Source organism: Molothrus ater, chromosome 12 (assembly GCF_012460135.2).
Source record: "Molothrus ater isolate BHLD 08-10-18 breed brown headed cowbird chromosome 12, BPBGC_Mater_1.1, whole genome shotgun sequence".
Classification (NCBI taxonomy): domain Eukaryota; kingdom Metazoa; phylum Chordata; class Aves; order Passeriformes; family Icteridae; genus Molothrus; species Molothrus ater.
This window is the reverse complement of record NC_050489.2, coordinates 2,887,076-2,900,397: the sequence shown is the minus strand read 5'-3', so window position 1 is coordinate 2,900,397 and position 13,322 is coordinate 2,887,076. Positions and strand designations below refer to the sequence as shown.

General features: G+C 51.9%; 1 protein-coding gene across 1 annotated transcript; it reads right to left on the bottom strand.

Moving 5' to 3' along the window:
- Positions 1 to 2,764: 2,764 nt before the first annotated feature.
- CEBPA (CCAAT enhancer binding protein alpha) lies at positions 2,765 to 5,585 on the bottom strand. The gene has a single exon (XM_036390693.2). The coding sequence runs from the start codon at positions 5,340 to 5,342 to the stop codon at positions 4,365 to 4,367; it is 978 nt and encodes a 325-aa protein (XP_036246586.1). The 5' UTR covers positions 5,343 to 5,585; the 3' UTR covers positions 2,765 to 4,364.
- Between the last annotated feature and the right edge of the window lie 7,737 nt (positions 5,586 to 13,322).

Below are 13,322 nucleotides of genomic sequence, written 5' to 3'. Positions count from 1 at the left end.
CCTGCCCACAGTCCTGTCACACTTACATGTGTGTCACAGCACAGAGCAGCACAGCTGTGCCTGCCATCCTCTGCAGCTGTGCTCACAGCAGTGTGCTGCTCCAGACAATCCCCACAGGTTCCTTCCATTTCCATGACCTGTGATATTTGGAGTGGACAGTGCATAGAATCATGTCCAGCTTGTGTAGTACATGCCTAAATATTGCTAAAACAGACAGTGCACAGGGTCACGTGTGAGACTGGAGCACTGCAGGACTGCAGGCTTTGACCCTGGTGCTAAGGCACTTGTTCCTGGACATGCTGCTCTCAGAACTTTTTGTCACCTGGGCAATGACTTAGGGACTTTTTGAAGGCTCAGCTGTGTGCCAGAGTAAGGGTTTGGTTTGAAAGGAAGAGAAAATGCAGATTCTGCAGCTGGGAAGGGCTGGGAGGGGGCTGCCAAAGCAAAAGGCAGTCGGAAAAGAGCACATAAAGACTGCAAAAAGCTCTGTGCTGTGAGAACTGTTTTGTCTAAGCCACGAGTGAGGGCCTTGTCGAGGGCTCAGCCTACAGTTAGGGTTAGGATTAGAGAACGCTGCTCACTTTGGCACTGTGTTTAAGGCAAGTGTCTCTAAACACTTTTATGCTATCAATAATTTACCCTTCGTACTATTCCAGGGCATTTTGTGTTTATATAACTATTGAAACACCTATGTGGTAGACAGGTGATCTTACTTTTGAATCACAGAATGTCTGATTCTTGTGCCACTGAAGAGTAGTTTAATCTACAGTTCATTTAAATTAATGGAAAAATCTGCTTTGTGAGGCCATAAATGATTTGCTGAAACCACACACACACACACGGTGAGTCACAGTTCAGAACATAACTCAAACAACCAGGACTGTATTCCCATGCTCTAACCACTAGATTAGAGTCCCTCCCACATATACCCTGCAATAATCTTTGCTCAAATGATAACAGCATTTCCCCACTTTACACGTTGGACAGCATTACTCAGTTAGGCACATCCTACTCCACGGGTGTACAGCTCTGCAGGGCTGGGGAAGGAAGGAAGCACAAGTAAAAGTCATTATTTCTGCCCAACACCGCTAGAGCTTAACTCTCTCCTTGGAAAATTACTAGCTCTGGACCCCACAACTTATATTTAACTGAAAAGTGAAATTCTTGTTCCCGATTTGTACTCATCTTTCACCACCCCAAGAAGCGAGTGCTTGCAGAATCGCGATCACTCTGGAAGTCGGAAGAGCAGCCTTGCCTTCCCTGATGGCCCAGCATGAACCCCTCCGGAGGAGGCAAAGCCCCTCGGAACTGCCCCATCCAGCCCAGGGCCCAGCAGGGCTTGGGGGCTGCACCTGCCCCGGCTGAGGCGCTTCGGGAGCCAATGCTCCCCCCACAGCTCGAGCATCCCGGGTCACACAACTTGTGCATCCAATTCTCTCCCTCTGGGGTATTTAACTTCTGCTGTGATGCGCCGTGCTGGACACACACAGCATGAGGGCAACGGGCATACCATGGAGCAGTGTGCTGTGGGCAGCAGTGTGCTGTGGGGAGCAGTGTGCTGTGGGCAGCAGTGTGCTGTGGGGAGCAGTGTGCTGTGGGGAGCAGTGTGCTGTGGGGAGCAGTGTGCTGTGGGGAGCAGTGAGCTATGGAGAGCAGGGAGCTGGTTGTGGGGAGCAGTGAGCTGTGGAGAGCAGCGAACTGGCTGTGAGGAGGAGCGAGCTGTGGGGAGCAGCGAGCGGTGGAAAGCGCAGCTCCCCGGGTGGGTTCCCCTCTCCGGGAAAGCTCCACACAGGCGCTGCCGAAGGGCCGGCGTGTTCGGCCGCTTCCCTCACACGCTTGGGGCGCAGTCCCAGCCCGGCCGCGGGCCGCCCGCCCGGGCACCAAGCGCCGCCGGAGAGAAGAGCGGGCGGCGCCCCGAGAGAGACCCCGCTGTCCCCTCACAGGGCACCCGGGCACTGAGCCACACGCCGGGGGCTCTTACACCTCAGGGCCGGCCGCCCCCACGGCGGAGCTCCGGGTCGGGACGGGACGGCCGAGGCGGAGCCACCGCCCCCCTCACGGCTGCCCCTTCCCGCCCCCGTCGCCGCCCGGTCTCGCACCACCTCCCCGCCGTGGCCCGCGGCCGGACCCGCCTGCCCCCTGCCCTGCCCCGCTTCCCGCCGGCTCCGAGGGGCCGGGCGGCGCCTCCAGGCCCGACCCCGCGGGAGCGAAGAGCGCCCGGGGACGGCAGGGCTGTGCTTGGCCGGGAAGGGACGGGCAGCGGCAGCGCTGCCGGGCGAGCGGGGCCCGGCCCTGCCCGCCCCTCGCTCCGCCGGGCCCCGCCGCGCCCCGGCTCTGCCCCCCGCGCCCCGCGGAGACCCGGGCTGCCCTGCCGGCCGGGCCCGGGGCAGCGGGCGGGCTGGGTGTCCTCGGCACCCGGCGCCTCCCCCGTCCCTGGGGCCGCCCGTCCCCGCAGCCCGGCCGCAGGCCCCCGGCCCGGCCGCGGCGGGGTGAAGGGTGAAGCGAGGCGTGACTCACGGGCTCACATCTGCCACCGCAAGCGTTTAGGAAATTGCCGTTCTCTTAAAGACAACCGTGTATTTATTTCTCTGGGGTGAAAACCGAGGAGTTGCACTCCATTAACGCGTTTCAGTCACCAGCCCTGGCAGGGGATGCAGAAGTCGGTGGAGAGCTGGATGCTGGTCTGGAGAAGAGGAGAGCTTTGGCACTCCCGCTACAGGAAGAGGACTGGAAACAAGCAGAGAGGCGGATGGTTATGGTAGAATATATGCTGTTTATTTATGAAGGTAACCAGGACTTCTGACAAATTTTATATGCAGTTCCCTCCCCCCCGAAATTAAAAAAAACTCCACCAATGTGTGTGCATATACATACACGTATACATACCATACACACACTGCACACACATACACACGCTGCCAGCACTGTGCTCTCACTGTCATGCTTTCAAACAGTTCCATCCACCTTGTTCTCCTCTCTTGTCAAGACTTACTTCAGTTGGACAAATTGTTATGCAGCTACGACACAAGGAAGAAATGTTCTGCATGGCTACCAGAATGCCCAGGGGGCCTGTTTGTTTGTTTATTTTTCCCTCACTCTGGGAGAAGCTCCAGAGTCCAAAGGTGCAGCAGCACCAGGGACAAGCCTCCTTGCCCCACCACAGGCATCGTGCAGCCCCACAAGCCATGCCCCATTCCAGGCACTCCTGCCTTGGGCTCGGGAGGCAGCAACCAGTACAGGACAATGTGAAGAAGGCAACACACACTCACACTCACCCACCCATACAAATAATAAAATAACGTTGCAGCACAAGGGCATAGTCTCTGTCACCAGATAAGAAAGTTGTGTGATGGCAAACATCTAAGTAAGGCAATAAAGTATAGCTAGTGTACATGGAACGGCTTTCACATTACATGAGGCACAGTTTGGGTGGACAGAGACTTGGAGAAGAGCAAAATGTCCTGGAATAAAGCAAAATACACTGAAAGTTCATAGTAAATACCCGCATCAATAGGTATTTATTCATTTGTGCTTCGCCACGTCGTGACATACAGTACAAGACACTGCTGCTCTTTCTGTCGATGGAGAGAGCTCACCACACTCTTGCAAGCTGCTGCTCCATCAGTCCCAGGCTGTCCATCAGTCCTGCAGCGGCGCTGGCCCCTTGTCCCCCTCCAGCCAAGGCAGGGGCAGGGCTCGGCAGAGGCAGCCCGGCCAGGCTGCGACAGTCCTGGCAGCAGTCTGGTGGCTGCCCCACACCTCAGTGCTCCTCAGGGCGTCCAGTGCTGCACATCTCTCAGCCTCAAATCCTCTTCTCGTCGCTGGCTTCCCCAAAGCTGCTCCTGCCTGCTGCACTGCAGGCCAGCTGGAAGGGGTCTGGCAGGACACCCCAGACACCGCAGCCCCCAAGCCTGCACGTCCCTCGTTCCTTCTCCTCGCACCCTGCAAGGCTGGAGGGCACAGTAAGCCCCAGAGCTCCTGCAGCCAGCTTTTAAGGCACATCTGGGTTGCTATGTGTGCTTTATGACTGTTATTATTATTATTATTATTATTATTACTGTTATTTACCCTGTGTAGACACGTGGTCTTTTAATTCTTTCTTCCCCTTGCCTTTCTCCTTAGAAAACCCACCAAGTTTTCAGCTTACTCGTGTGTCATCTCTAAGGCACAAACCTTTTAATACTAGAGCTGCCTGGCTTCTTGTATAGGTCGTGAATTGATAAAAAACAAACGAAACAAAACAAAACAAAACCAAAACAATCTCCCGTTCCCCTCCCGCGGGCACACGGCGCTTGCCGCACGCCGGTGCCTATAGTATCTGTGCGCGGGCAGGGCAGGACAGCCCGGCCGGCCCCGGCGCGGCGCTAGGCGCAGCTGCCCATGGCCTTCACCAGCGAGCTCTCGGGCAGCTGCCTGAAGATGCCCCGCAGAGTCTCCAGCTCCCGGGTGAGCTGCTCCACCCGCTTGCGCAGCCGCTCGTTGTCGGTGGTGAGCTCCAGCACCTTCTGCTGCGTCTCCACGTTGCGCTGCTTGGCCTTGTCCCGGCTCTTGCGCACCGCGATGTTGTTGCGCTCCCGGCGCACCCGGTACTCGTTACTGTTCTTGTCCACTGTCTTTTTCGATTTGCTCCGGTGGTCCGAGGGCATCATCTTGAGGGTGCCCGCGGCGGACAGGCCGCCGGGAGGGTGCGGGTGGTGCGGGTGGTGCGGGCTGGGCACGGGCGTGGGGGGCGGCGTGGGCTGCCCGGGCTGGAGGTGCATGGTGGTCTGGGCGCAGTGGGCGATCTGGTACTGGAGGTGGGACGGGTGCTGCTGCGGGGCGTGATGGGGATAGAGGGCCGACAGGGCCGCCGACTTCACCTCCTCCTCCTCGCGGGGCTCCTGCTTGATCACCAGCGGCCGCAAGCCCGGCGCGGCGATGCGCTCGTAGAGGGGGTCGAGCTTGCCGTCCATGTAGCCGGGCACGCAGCCGAAGAGCGGCTGCTGGTGGTGCTGCGGCTGGTGCCCCGGCGCCGAGGCGGCGGCGCCGGCCCCATGCATGGTGTGGAAGTCGAAATCCCCGGCCAGGATGGCCTTGGCTTTCTCCTGCTGCTTGCTGTGCTGGAAGAGGTCGGCCAGGAACTCGTCGTTGAAGGCGGCGGGGTCGATGTAGGCACTGATGTCGATGGAGTTCTCGTTCTCGCAGATATCGCCGAGCTCCGCGCCGCCCGCAGCAGGTGCCGCCGCCGAGGGAGCCTCTCTGTAGCTGTAGGTGCTGCCGGGCAGGGGAGTCTGGAGCTGGTGGTGCTGGCCGCTGCTCATCGGGGGCCGGGAATCGACCTCGTAGAAATTGGCTTGCTCCATGAAGCAACTACAGTCTGCCGGGCATGGTGAAGGGCTCCTGCAATCCAGCTTTCGAACGGGACGGCAGCGGCGGCGGCTCTAGCGATCTCGCGGCACGGCGCTGCACGGCACGGCTCGGTGCTCCCGGAGCCCGTCCCCCAGCCCGGCCCCGCTCCGCTCGCTGCTTGCCCTGTTGCTAGTGGGCTGCCGCGGCGCTGCATGCCGTATATATACAGCCCGCAGCAGGGCCGGGGATCGCCCTCTAGTGTCCAACCTCCCGCTGGGAACCTTTGACCGCCGCGCAGCCGGCTCCCAGCGCCCCGGCCGGGCACGGCCGACCTCCCGCCCGCCCCCGGGAGCCGCCGCTCCGCGGGGAGAGCGCCCCGCGCTCCTCGGCCCCCCCCTTTCCCCCCTCCCGCGGCCGCCCCGAGCTCGGCGGGCGCTGAGCGCTGGATGGCTCCCGCCGAGGAAACCCCGCGCTGATGAGAGCCCCGGGGCAACGCGCGGGGACTTTGCGCCCGCGCTGCCGGCGCCGCTGGCGGGGCAGAGCGGCCAAACGCGGCCGGCACATTTCCACCGCCCGCTCCCGCCTCTGCGCCCGGAGCTTCGGCCCAGCGCTCCCCAGACAGTCTCAAAGTTCACCATCCGCTCGTACTTGCAAATATTTGGCCAGTCGGGAACCATTCGCCCCGTCGGGTTTGGGAGCCAAGGCGCTGCCTCACCGGCGGTGGTTGCCTGCCGGCAGGGCCGCCGGGCTCGCAGCCACCGGCGGGACCCGAGGAGCGCCGCCAGGACGTGTCCGGGATGGCGCCCGGCGGACACGGGCGGAGAGCTCGGTGGCCGCGGGGGCTCCCCGGCTCCGCTGCTCGGGGGCGATCGGCCGGGCCGCCCTGCCCGCGGTTACCGCCGGTCCCGAGCCCGGAGGAGCTGCCCCGCCTGCACGGAACAGCCCGGGTCGGGTCACCTGTGGGCCGCTTCATTCCCCGCACCAACCGAGCAGGTAAATTTAATGACGGATTTTCCCAAACGCACACTCAGCAATCTCCACCAGTGCCGGGCACCGGCCGCCTCCCGGCCTTGACCCGGGATAACCGCGGGCACAGCGGGGCCCGGACCCTCCAGCACAGCTCTGCAGCGGCCAGGTGTCCAACCCTGCAGTGCCCAGGTGTCCAACCCTGCAGTGCCCAGGTGTCCAACCCTGCAGCGGCCAGGTGTCCAACCCTGCAGCGGCCAGGTGTCCAACCCTGCAGTGGCCAGGTGTTCCCGTGCCCTGCGGCCGTGTGCCCGGCCCCGGGAGCAGCCTAGCTGCCTTCCCAGCCTCCGTTTTGTGCGGCTTTTGAAGGCGATCAATGCTCCCGCAAGTGCGGGACTGGAGAGGAGCTGCGTGTCCCAGCCACTGCTCCCCTGTGGCTGCTGTGTACGGGCCACAGCCTCCCCAGGAGCTCCGTCTCAATCTCGGTTCGGGCGGGGTGAGGATGCACAGATTCCTCTTGCTGCCATCACTCGCAGTACGCAGAATTGATGTGGCTGTCGCTGCTTGCACAGCGCCCAGGTGCACCTTGGGCAGTCCCACGGGCATTTAGCTCTGCTGCTCCTGAAGGTCCCTTTGGAAGGACAAGCCAAGCCCACTGGAGCAGGTGCAGGCTTAAAATTGCTACAGAAAGATCTGCAGGGAAAATGAATCAAACATAGTGATGGCTGGAGAAAAAAAAACTGCAGTTCTTAGTTCTGAGTGTTTTAGTAAAATAGAAACTTGTGACAGTAAATTACTCAGAAAGGATCTGACAGATTTCTTGCAATTAAAAATTCAAAGGATTCAACAGGAAACAAAAATGACAGTGCACCAAACCCTGATGTTTTTGTTTCACACAATGCAGGTGTGAACTTTTGTTTCATGAGCAAGTGCAAGGCCAGCAGAGTCAGTTGGCATACTCCAGTGTCCTCTCAGGAGAATGGATTCTGTAATTACAGCAGGGAAACATTAATTTACAGATTACAGAGTATACTTTTCACTATCAATAGAAAAAAATTAATCCTAAATTGTTTTATATGCAGTCAGTATTTTCTAAAATTATATGTCTTGGTTTCAATGCAGTAGCAGTGCCCCACAGGGCTGCTTCCACAGGGAGCTGCAGCACTGTCTAAGCAATGAAAACACTCATAAGAACTCTGAACAAAGTCCTGGTTCAGAGAAAAGCCTCAGGTCTGGGACAGGAGTGAGTTTTAGGTGTTTCAGAGTGGAGAGTAAAATGTCCCTGACTGCACCCAACTGTCCAAATTCAGCTTGTTCTACTCAAGTGAACCCATTTCCAGAAATGGGACAAGCACAGAGCTGGACTTTTTGCCTGCTGGGAGAAATATCATCTGGGATAAAAGCTGGTAAGGCAGTTTATGCTCAGAGTTTTCAAGAGGCCTTGTCTGACTCTGAAGTCAGCAGAAACAGGAATAGGCCATGATCATTTAAAATAAAAAGTCACTGCTGCATGAAACAGCAGAAGGGTAACTAAGAAAGTATAAGCAGGATTGTATCACTAAGTTTGTGATTTATTAACAATACCTACTCCTCTTTAGTCTTTAAAACACTCTCACATTTTATAATCATACTGAAATTAAGGCCTAACTACATGTTAAAAAAAAATTAAAGTAAATCAGAACATTTGGGATCAGATTCCATTCCTAATTACTGTAATTAACGAACAAGTCCCCACAATTTAAGGACTGGTTTGCTCAGTTTTGGGTTGTTTTTTTTTTTACACAGACCCCTTTTATCTAAGTTAAGAACTTTTAAGTCTTCTATTTTTACACAGAAATCTAAATTCCTGTTTAAATTATTTTAATACAGTATAAAATGAAGTTCCCAGACTCATCAAAAAGACATATTTTTGTCTTTTTATTTTCCCTCCTTGTTTGAAGACAAAATATTTTGAACCAGCTCATCCCCAAACAAGCACAAATGCTTATTTCCCCATTCATATCAACAGTGATTGATACCAAATATTTCAATATTAAAGAAAAAACTTGTTGCTTAAGTTACATGAACAGGGAGCTGATTTAACAGAGAGGAAGGATGCCTGTTGCATACTATGGCTCCCTGAAGCAGCACTGTCAACTCTTGAGGGTGCTATTCTTCCATTCCAAAGCAGATTTTGCTGTCCAGAAGCTCAGGGAGGGCGAGCAAAGTGCTCCACAATTGCAAACAGCAGCAAGAGTCTGTACCGAGCCAGCTGCACTCCTTTCTGCTGAGGGAAGGAAACTGATCCGAAAGACAGAACTGTGAAGGAACACCACTAAGTGCATTTGTGACTATTAATTAGTTTTTAATTGCACTGGAACACTGAAGTCTCTTTATTTCTCCTGTGTTGTTCCCAGGCTTTCACTGCTGTGGGCTGCAGGATGCAGGCTGGCCCTGCAGGCTGTGGGCAGGATGGTGCTCTGCCTGCTGATCCAACAGCCCAGCACTTTGTACACAGCATAGCATGTGACAGCCCTGTTAGGAACTCCAGTGCAGCTGCACATGCATTTTACTACCTTGTTAAACCAGAATATTTCATTGCTACTGACAAAGCTCCAGGCAGGAGTCTGCATGCAAAACTTCTTGGGGTGAATGGCAGCAAGAGCCCAGCCTCTCCTCTCTCCCACCTGAGAACTGGTGGAGGAAGGAAGACCAGGCTGGGCACTGTGGAGCAGAGAGGATGGCACAGCTGTGCTGGCAGTGACAAGAGGGTTTTGTCCTCACTGCTTCCTGAGAGCACCTGGAGAGTAGGCTGGGATGGAGCAGCAGTGGTTTCCTATGCAAATACAGAGCTGGCACTCTACCATCTTACTTGTTGTGGTACACTGAAACACAAACTTCTCCCCTCTTGTGTTGTGTTTTCTGCCCCAGGGAGGAGACACATGATACTGCACATAAAAGCTGCCACACATGACAATTTTCAAAGGAAAAGACTTGATATGCCAAAGCCTTGGAGGCCTGTAGATCAGTATGCAGCAATGTCTGACAAGTCAACCAGAACCTTCCCTTCAGCTGGGAAAGGCAGCTGGGGACTGCTTATCATTTTTTAATGTGCATTTTGCTCCAACAACAGATGATTTAATGACTTATCATTACAGCTGTTCTCCTTTGGAGAAGCACAGCTCCAAGGTGAACCAACTCAAATCCATGCTATTTTCCTTTTTTGTACCATTCCCCTTGTCTTCAGGGTGTTTTCAGGTGTTTGCTATGACCATGCCTCAATTCTTGCTATCCTTGTGCTCCACTGACTTCTGGCTCTTCTACTGAGAGCTCAGCCCTTTGCAATTTCCAGGCTAGGTGACTGAGGGCATTTTTCACTTCCATTTACCTGCTAACTGCTCACTGCCATTCAAATGACCCTCACAGCCCAATCTGTTTCCAGCTTGTCACCTGTAATCTTGCACCAATCAGTCTGAAGGTTTCTTTTATCCATTCACAATCTTTGCATGGGTAATGAGCCATTGCATACACAATTCCTCTCTCATAATTAGGACCATATTTCACTGACCAAATCCACGGTGCCCAAAACACTGCAGATGTTTTTCAGAGACAGGATGAAGTCCTGTACAGTTGAACTAGAACCCAACAAGTGACACTGTTGCTCCTCACCTCTCAGTGTCCTGTTTCCTTCTGCTGTACTGGGCCATCACCTTTGCCTTAAGACTTCCACAAATGATGTTATGATGTTTAACAGTAGTTCTAATGGTATGCATCAGTCATCCCTTTGCTCTGTATTTGGCCAATCCACAAGCACCCATTCTCTCTCTCTCTTTAGTATTTCACCTCTGATTAAATGATAACCTTTCTTTCACACCTGAATCTCCAACTGTTTGTCTTTACCTTACAAACTTCAGTGGTTTCTCTCACCACGAATGGCTCCTCATCTTTAATTTGCTCATGCTACATCTCCCTGGATGATGGAGCAGTTTATAACTCTCTATTTCATAGCTAGAGAGCTGTGAGATGAATGACTTGCCAAGGCCATACAAGAAATACAGAACAAAGCTGAGCATTTAATCTCTCCTATGCCCTAATATCAGCCTCCTAACATCACCACCAATGAGAATGCAAAAGTTTGACTACTGCACTCATACAAAGGAAATACTTTCATACAGTGCCTTCTTGTTTGTTGGTTTTTTAAATGGAAATAGATCAATTTTTATCTGAAATAAATTTATCTCTGAGGTGAACTGCCAAGAAATATGGAAAATACAGCTTATTTTCTTCTAGGCCCTAGCCCTAGTACTGGAATGAAGGCTCTCATTGTTCTCTCTCAGTAGGAACCTGTGCAGACCCTTACCTGGCATACAAATTATGCAGCAGAACAGTAAAAGGGTATCTCACCCCAAACTCAATGCTCAATTCCCAACTGTACTTTTAGGGAGATGTTCTCAAAATATTCTCTGCACATTATGGCTCTAAGACTTTGGCTAGCTACTTTTCATGGAGTCATAGGAGAGGTAATTCAAACCCAGGGATTTAAAATCCTTGTAAATCCAGAAAAATTATAATTCCCCCCCCCCACTAAGGTGACACCAACTTCCAGCATTTAATTAAGATGCTCTCAAAGTGCCTCCATGAGCTGTGCATGGAAGTCAGATTCACAAATCTCAGTGTCCTGAACTGCACCTGAAACTCGATGCTGAAATAACAGTGACTTAATAGTCCTGTCAGCAGGCCTGCACACCTGGGTTAGCATCAGTATTTACCAAAATCCTGCCAGTTAGAGCAGTAGCATCTCCTCACTTGTGTGAGTAATTCACTCTGATACCCAAAGTACATTATGATAATGAGCTTCTCCATAAAAAGGCAATTTGCAATGGTACCTCAAGTGGCTCTAAGGCCCAACAGCTACACTGGGTTCAAAGCACACCTAGATGAACACTGGCAGGTAACACTGAATCACAAAGGAAATGCCCTTGTTTGTCTCTTATATGTGACTCTGCATTAATCCTTTGAAAATATTCATGTTGTCATCCTGCAACATTATTCATGCCTTTTAATGTAAAAGGTTGTTTTTGAGCATAATTTTGGCAGTCCATAGTCAATCCAAAACCATCTGGTTTTGAGAAGATACATCTACAAAGCTGAGCTAGTACTTGAGGAGACTGCTTAAGTAATGAGGAATCTTGCCACTGACTTGGATGTTACATTTTGCTGTTCTCAAGAGACTTTCAAAAGAAGATGGGACAGCATGTCTCAGGCTTCATCACTCTTGCTAGGTAGTTTGCACTGGAGACGTTATTTTTTGAGTCTGAAAAAAAGAAATATGACAAAAATACCAAAAAATGTTAAGCATTTCCCAGAAGTGTAGAAAGAGATGCTTTGCTACACAAAGAATGTACAATCAGAAGATATGAAAAGTGAGAGCAGTGGGAATGGAAATGAAGAGAAAGATCAACTTATAAAAATAGCCATGGCATTTCTTAATTATGCATTTTAGTACATGACACATCCTGTCATAAAACTTAGTCCTTCACATGGACAATATTCTATGTTCTCATCCAACTTACTCCCCTTTAGGAGAGATTGTTACAAGGATCAGGATTAGGCTAAAGTGTAAAAATGTGGTAGAAGTTTACATTCTGTAGAACAAAATAGATCTGAAACCTCATGCTGTTGTCTCACAGATGAAGACATTGCTAAATCCATGTCAGACTCCAGCATGAGAGCCCTCAGAGAACTCCAGGATCTGCTGGGCTTTTCCCACTCCTCTTGCAGTGAAGCTGTTGTGAGATTCACTGGTTGGACACTGGGATCTCCCATGACCTCACAGTTTTTGAGTGCCAGCCTGCAAATATTTGATGCTCAAAGTACCTCTGGAATTATAAGATTCTAAAATGTGAAGATAATATACTTTTGGTGCAAACCTTTTATTAATGTCATAAAGCATTCAACTTCAGTGGCAGGAAGTTTTGGGACACGCTTGTCTCATATTTTAAAATGTGAGGTTCTGTAAGTATTGACTCTAAACTGAGAGGAAGCAATTTTACTGCTCAGAGCAGATGCCATCTTGGATCTTAAAATCTGACTCCCCTGTTGAGATAAATTCAGTTTTCTTTAATTATCCCGCTATATTAGCCCAGGGATTACTGGCATGAGTTATCCAAGCAAGAGCTGGCCTATAAATAAAAAATGTCAGTGGCAGCAAGAGGAAGGGGAGCTGAGGAAAGAAGGAGGCTCAGCAAAGTTCTGAGAGTCCCTCAGTGACATCACCAATGAATCCAAGCCATGATCAAAGCAACCACCAGCATGGGGGAACAACAGGTGCACAGAGGAAGGACCCAAGCCAGAGGCAATCTTAGCTTGAAAAGGATCACAGTTTTGTTATCAGTTTCAAGCTAATCACAGTAGCACTTGGGGCATCAGAATTCCCTTGGCTCTCCTAGGAGCAAGCCCTAGGATGAGGAGCTGATCCTTTGGAGCTGGCAGCCCTGGCACACTGACCTGCAGCAGCTCAGGGCAGCAGCAGCAGCAGCAGCAGCAGCAGCTCTCCTGTAGCTCTCACTGGCAGTGACATGAGATGTGATATGGCCCTTCCTTTCCTGCAGGGATTTCCACTTGAACACATCCAGAGAACCTGGCACTGCTGGGATAAGCCCCATTCTGAATTCTCAGAAAGTTCACACTTCACTTCTTCCTCACAGGAGGAGAAGCTGCCCACAGTAACATTCAGCATGCCAGCCCTGTAATTGAAATAAGGAGTCTTTACTCACCACTGCATGAGCTCCTCACAGGACTTCAGATTTACATTTTTGAGCTCCTCAGGACTTCAGATTTACATTTTTTTTGTTCAAACTGGAATCTTATGCTTTAGGTAAAACAAGTCTTAAGTGAAATAAGACTTAATCACAAAGCAAGTGAGTCTAATGATCAGTAGGGTTTTCCTGACAAGATCACAGACAGATAAAAATATAGAATCCAAAGTTTCAAAATTTTGGAGGAAAGCAGGACTGATGATGCCTGAACAAACCATTCCTTCTGCTTAG